Source organism: Salmo salar, chromosome ssa01, assembly GCF_905237065.1.
Source record: "Salmo salar chromosome ssa01, Ssal_v3.1, whole genome shotgun sequence".
Lineage (NCBI taxonomy): Eukaryota > Metazoa > Chordata > Actinopteri > Salmoniformes > Salmonidae > Salmo > Salmo salar.
The window spans coordinates 44,028,511-44,035,650 of NC_059442.1; the positions used below are offsets into that span (position 1 = coordinate 44,028,511).

At 40.2% G+C, this 7,140-nt stretch overlaps 1 protein-coding gene across 1 annotated transcript; it reads left to right on the top strand.

Moving 5' to 3' along the window:
- Nucleotides 1-1,205: 1,205 nt before the first annotated feature.
- Nucleotides 1,206-5,285, top strand: LOC106603863 (syntaxin-11). Its single transcript, XM_014198068.2, has 2 exons — nt 1,206-1,351; nt 3,661-5,285. The coding sequence occupies exon 2, from the start codon at nt 3,661-3,663 to the stop codon at nt 4,564-4,566; it is 906 nt and encodes a 301-aa protein (XP_014053543.1). The 5' UTR covers nt 1,206-1,351; the 3' UTR covers nt 4,567-5,285.
- Nucleotides 5,286-7,140: the final 1,855 nt, after the last annotated feature.

Below are 7,140 nucleotides of genomic sequence, written 5' to 3' on the forward strand. Positions count from 1 at the left end.
CACCACCCTCTGGAGAGCCTTGCGGTTGCGGGCAGTGCAGTTGCTGTTCCAAGAGGTGATACAGCCCGACAGGATGCTTTCAACTGTGCATCTGTAAAAATTTGTGAGGATTTTAGGTGACAAGCCAAATTTCTTTAGCCTCCTGAGGTTGAAGAGGCTCTGTTGCGCCTTCTTCACCACAATGGCCTATTCAATGTCCAGACCTAATCCCAACTGAGATGAGGCGGGACTTGAAACGAGCAGTTCATGCTTGAAAACCCACAAATGTTGCTGAGTTACAGCAGTTCTGCATGGACGAGTGGGCCAAAATTCCTCCACAGCGATGTGAGAAACTGATCAACAACTACAGGAAGCATTTGGTTGGAGTCATTGCAGCTAAAGGTGGCACAACCAGTTATTGAGTGTAAGGGGGCAATTACTTTTTCACACAGGGGCATTGGGTGTTGCATAACTTTGTTTATGAAATAAATGAAATAAGTATGTAATTATTTTATTTGTAGGTATGAGAAATAATCCAGCAGTTCAGCATGTATACAGTATGACCATAGCTTAAGTAAAGAGGAGGATGGGATGTAGCCCTGACAGTAACACTTTGGTGATCTTGTCTCACATTCACATTTCACTTCCTCTGATGACTACACCCACTTGGTAGATTAAATATCTAGAATACTTCCTTCTTATTTCTCACATTATTTTGGTGTGCATTGTCAGTGTACAGTGACGTGAACTTTGTAGGTGTTATCTTGTGCATATTTGGCCTAGCGTAGGCTACATGATTTGCCTTAGTTGTTTGGGTAATCACCCCTATGCAGTCTACCTGCCACAACCCCATAACAAAGCATTTGTATGCCTAGTGTTTTAATGAAAATAGTATTAAAAAAAACTGCCATGTACAATCGTAGTATTACAGGAAGACTTATTTGTTTTCAAGGTCAGGTAAAGTGCTATTGACTTGAGGCCTTCTGGAATAGGTCTATAAAGCACTGTTTTGGAAACAAGTCATATGTTTATTGAGATCCAGTTGAAATCAGGGTGATACGGGCAGACTGGATTCAAAAAGGCACAACACGTCCTGTAATAGACATGTTGTCTTTAAAAACAATAGCTTTCAGACATTCCATAGGCCCATGTGACATGAGACTGTGACGTGACTGGAATGTTGTAAGAACTTAACCTGGCCAATAAGCGACAGTGGCTTACAGTTCAGAATAACTCACCTGTTCCATCCACTTTCATCATTGGACATATTTAGTCACTACCTGCGTTTTCTGTGTTTTTGAGGTCACTTTAGAGTAAAAGAGGAGAAGAAATTTAACATATTTGGACGACCAACATTCATCATATTGGAAGGGTAACCAAACCAAACTCATTCTGATTGAAATATGTAGATGTTGAATATCATTACTATTTTGTCCTAGAGTTAAATGGGCTCAATCATTGCTTTTATTCAATGGTTACATGTGATCTCTTTCCTTTCACTCTCTACATATTAGACTACTGTGTGAAAAGGCATGTGATAATAATCTTTGACAAATAGCTTATCTTGCGTCTTGTTTAAGCTACTTTTCATGCTCATATTGGGTAAGACCAACATTTTTTGTCAAAGATTTTGGTAAATTACTGGGTTAATTTGCCAAGTCACTCTCATTCAATCAAAAACAAACACAGTTTTCCATGTACAAAAAGACAAGCTCAAGTATGCTTTTAAAAAGATCTTTATTACCAGATCTTTGCATTAAGAACAAACTTGTTTGGTGAGTTTAGTTGCATGACATTTTGATTTTAAGAAATAAAACATGAATGGGATGAACTGGTTGAAGATCTCAGATATCAGTGGGTAAATAAGCAGGTAAAGGACAGGAAAGGGCAAGGGCAAAACAGGATAAAACACTAGCCAATCATGGGATTCAAGACAAAAGGCAGAGCATGTAGGAAAATAGGCAGTATGGGGGAATTCAGACCCGAGTTATGTGTGCATAAATTGAACTTTATTAACTTTTTCTTCCACTTTTCTCTCTGAACGTATTGGGTATTCTGACAATTAACTTCAAGGTAGACTCAGCAGAATGACTTTGCCATGAGCAGCAGCACCACAGATATTCACACAGTCACACACAGTATCTGCGCATGTGCACAGGTTAGCTTCATGCTGTTACAGCATGCTACCCATGGGACTAAAACGACAGAGAAGTTGAGCCTTGCAGTTCAATGCTCTTAGTTATTGCGCAATTTGACCCACTATGCTTACTTTGTGCATCTACCTTTAAGCATAAGAAAACACATGTGACAGCCAGCTATTCGTTTGGGGTGGAGATCATAGAGATGGAGGTGTGGCAGAGGTTGTCTACAGATACGCCATATTCTTACCTTGACCAGAGATACTCTATATAAAGACGAGATGGTCTTGTCTCCGCCCTAACAACGGGAGTCAAATCCGACACTCTCATAGGCCTCCATACAAAAAATCTCCACTTGGTCTGCTTACGCTGTATTCTCGCATTGACATATTTTCACGAGTGTCGCCTCTCGCTTCGCCTCATAATTCCACCACATTTACATGTGAGGAAACCATGAATATGTTCGATCAACCTATCGGTTCCAAGTGGAAAAACATTGACTTCGTTTTTTTCCTTTCGAAATAACACCGATCTCAATGCACTGTAATTTATACATCGATACTATCTATTGATAAGACCTAGGTAAATAAGCAATCCATTAAGTTCATGGAATTGTAAATATAAATGACAATTGTTTTAGATCTATTTTACTTTATGATCGCTGGAGACAAATGTGAAAACAGTCATATTTCAGCAACTGAAAAGCATGTCAACATGACAGGTATTTCGGCCTCTTTTCCACTGTAACGTTTAAAAAGCTGTGGGGGGGGGTTGACCCCAGCCATTATCACATTGGTTGCTGTAGCTTCATTTACTAAAATAGCTGGGATTAAAAACTAGAATGTAATATGTACAGAGGGATCTGTTAGCAGAAAAAAACATTTTATTAACAAAAAGTAAACAAATGAGTTTGCTTTCCAGCTAATTTCCTGCAATTCTACACATTTTTCCATGGGGTTGAGAAACATTTTTTCTGCAAGATTACTACAAGTTTAGAAACTGGATAGACTAACTAGACTCATTTAACAATCTAAAATGTTTTAACTGACATGGGATAATTGAGTGACTGTCAGTGAGTGACATATAACAATAGGAAGACTGCTGATGCACAACTAATTACGTTTTGAAATTGCCCCTTGTGTATCCTACTATTCTAACTCTCAAAAGTAAATTGAGACCCTGACTAAGTTCCTAAAATATGTCCTCATATGCTGGAGGTGAAATTACAACCTCATGCTAATCGCATTAGCCTACCGTCCCGTGGAAGGGACACTGATCCCGAAGAAGTTTTAAATGTATTCAGTGTGCGCAAGGGAGCCACACCTGAAAGCCCCTTATGCACCTGCATACAGTAAGTCAAAATACCAACTACTGAGAAGTGCTTCAATCTAAATGTGTGAAAAATAAATAGATTTCCTAAGCCTGAATAGGCCATTGGAATCCAGCAAGGCAGGAGGGACAACACAGGTAGCAGATGGGTAGCCTGGTGGTATGGTATGGTGGCTGGGTCAATGGTTAGCACTGACTCTCTCTCTCTCTCCAGATGAAAGACAGATTTGGCCAACTTCAGGATGCGTTGGACGAGCCTGGAGGAGGAGGAGGTTATACCAATGAGGCCTTCCCCAATGTGGACCTGGACCTAAATGACCTGTCTGCCCATTCGGGCAGGAACTGTGCAACAGTGGCACCTGACAACGACCCTGAGCTGAACCGCATTCTCCAGGAGGCCCAAAATGTTCGGCAGGAGATCCAACAGATCCAGGAAGACCATGCCCAGCTCCGGGACCAGAACTACCACGCCTTGAACAATACATTTATGGACGACACCAGTGATGTGATCAGGGACGCCAACAACATTGCAACAGACATCAAGGCCAGAGGAGGGGCTGTGTTGCAGAGGCTGCACAGGATGAACAGGGAGACCAGGAAGCTGGAGGTTCAACGAGGTAGCACTGACCACGTGGTACGTATCGCCCGGACGCAGTACACCAACCTGAGCACCACCTTCAGGGAAGTGATGTTCAACTACAACGAGACAGAGCTGGGACACAGGGAGAACTGTAAGAAACTGATCCAGAGACAGATGGCGATTGTGGGCAGAGACGTCACGTCTGAGGAGGTTGAGGAGATGATGGAGAGCGGGCAGCAGTTGAATATCTTCAACGCCCTGGCTGATGGGACGGCCCAGTCGGCACTGACGCAGATTGCTAGTAGACACAAAGAGCTGCTGGACCTGGAGAAGAGGATCCAGGGGGTTCAAGAGCTGTTTCTGGATGTGGCTGTGTTGACAGAGGAACAGGGAGCGGTGCTCAACAACATCGAGACCAACGTACAAAAGACGGAGGCACCTATCGCGATTGCCAGGGATCAACTGAACGAAGCCAAAAGATATGACAAGAACAATCCCATCAAGAAACTGTTCTGTTGCTGCTTTCCATGTTGCAAATGATTGTATATCTCATCTGATACATTATGTATGTGATACATTAATTACCTTGATATTATTGTAAATAATATGATTTTTTTAAGAAAGCAGTGGGACTGCGAGGTTGGCCTACAATAAGGACAGGTAACGATGGATAACCATTTCCAGGAGGGAAATACTGTATGAGGGATGCATAGAAGGGCCTAAAAACTCTCTCTGGACTACCAACCAATGACACTTTCAATCAAAAGAACATTGCATTGAGTTTGCAGAGAGTCTGAACTCTTTCTATTCTAGGTTTGATAATTTGGACTTTAGTATTGAGAAGGATGAGCTGATGTGTAAATTCTTATCATTAGCACAATGGGAAGCTGATTTGGTAATAGAGGAAGCAGATGTTGATAGGGGTTGTTGATAGGAGTCAATAAGGAGTAAATAAGTTTGCAATCCTTTTGTTATGGCAAGCCTAAATAAGTTCAGGAGTAAGAATGTGCTTATCAAGTCACATAATAAGTTGTATGGACTTACTCTCTATGCAATAATAGTGCTTAACATGCTTTTTGAATGACTACCGCATCTCTACCCCACACATACAATTACAGTATCTGGAAGGTCCCTCAGTCGAGTAGTGAATTTCAATCACAGATTCAATCACAAAGACCAAGGTTTTCCAATACCTCGCAAAGAAGGGCACCTATTGGTAGACGGGTAAAAAAAAAACATACATTGAATATCCCTTTGAGCATGGTGAAGTTATTAATTACACTTTGGATGGTGAAACAATACACCCAGTCACTACACAGATACAGGCGTCCTTCCTAACTCAGTTGCCGGAGAGGAAAGAAACCTCTCAGGGATTTCACCATGAGGCCAACAGTGACTTTAAAACAGTAACAGAGTTTAATGGCTGTTAAAAAAAATACAAAACTGAGGATGGATCAACAACATTGTAGTTACTCCACAATACTAACCTAATTGACAGAGTGAAAAGAAGGAAGCTTGTACAGAATGAAATATCCCAAAACTAAAGTAAAACTGCAAAAAATGTGGCAAAGAAGTTAACTTCATGTCCTGAATACAGTGTTATGTTTAGATCAAATCCAACACAACACATCACTGAGTACAAAGCTTCATATTTTCAAGCATGATGGTGGCTGCATCATGTTATGGATGTGTTTGTCATTGGCAAGGACTAGGCAGTTTAGTTTTTTTATAAAAAGAAAAGGAATATAGCTAAGCACAGGAAAAATCCTAGAGGAAAACCTGGTTCATCTTGCTTTCCATCAGACAATTTACCTTTCAGCAGGACAATAACCTAAAACACAAGGCCAAATATACACTGGCGTTGCTTACCAAGACGACATTGAATGTTCCTGAGTGGCCTAGTTACAGTTTTGACATAAATCGGCTTGAAAATCTATGACGAGACATGAAAATGGCTGTCTAACAATTATCAACAACCAACTTGACAGAGCTTGAATAATCTTTTTAAGAATAATGTGCAAATATTGTACAGTCCAGGTGTGCAAAGCTTAGAGACTTACACAGAAAGACTCACAGCTGTAATCGCTGTCAAATATGTGAATACTTATGTAAATAGGATATTTGTCTATTTAATTTTCAATACATTTGCTAACGTTTAAAAAAATCTGTTTTCATATTGTCATTATGGGGTATTGTGTGTAGATGGGTGAGAAAAACACCCATTTTTTTATTTGTTTTAATTCAGGCTGTAACACAACAAAATGTGAAATAAGTCAAGGGGTATGAATACTTTCTGAAGACAATATCTACCCATAGCAGAAGCATTTATTGGAAACAAACAGCACTTATTCAGAGACTGGAAGTGGCTCTGGAAATCACACTGATTTGTATGAAAAGTAGGCCTACCTTCATTGAAAATGGGCAATTGCCATGCACTAGTATAATAGGGTCCGTTTCCGATTTAGGAAATGCACAACGTCCGTACGCACTTCTCAGTACATTGTAGTCAGACTTACCTTATGCAGGTGCATAAAGGGCTTTGGACGCATGGTTCCCTCGTGTGTGCTCAATACATTTAATTCAACCTCTGAAAACCCTCCCACTTGCTGGCCAACAGATTTTCTCCTCTAGTTTTCATTCAATAGGGTTTTCAGTACATTTATCTTAAGCCATCCCTTTAAATATTGTGTACCTTTAATTAAAGTTTTGTTGGCTGACTCACTAGAATACATCGAAAGAACGGGTTCAGAATATAGGGATCAATGAAAGAAATCCATCTAATGCATATTCGTCGCCGTTTCAGCACCAACTGGTAGATTAAAAAATACTCTGATTTTAGGCTAATTTTAGGGTTAGGAAAGTATGCATGAATCAAAACAGGTTTGGAGAGCCTTTACGCACAAAATATACAGTGAGGGAAAAAAGTATTTGATCCCCTGCTGATTTTGTACGTTTGCCCACTGACAAAGAAATGATCAGTCTATAATTTTAATGGTAGGTTTATTTCAACAGTGAGAGACAGAATAACGACAACAAAAATCCAGAAAAACGCATGTCAAAAATGTTATAAATTGATTTGCATTTTAATGAGGGAAATAAGTTTGCCAATGTTTG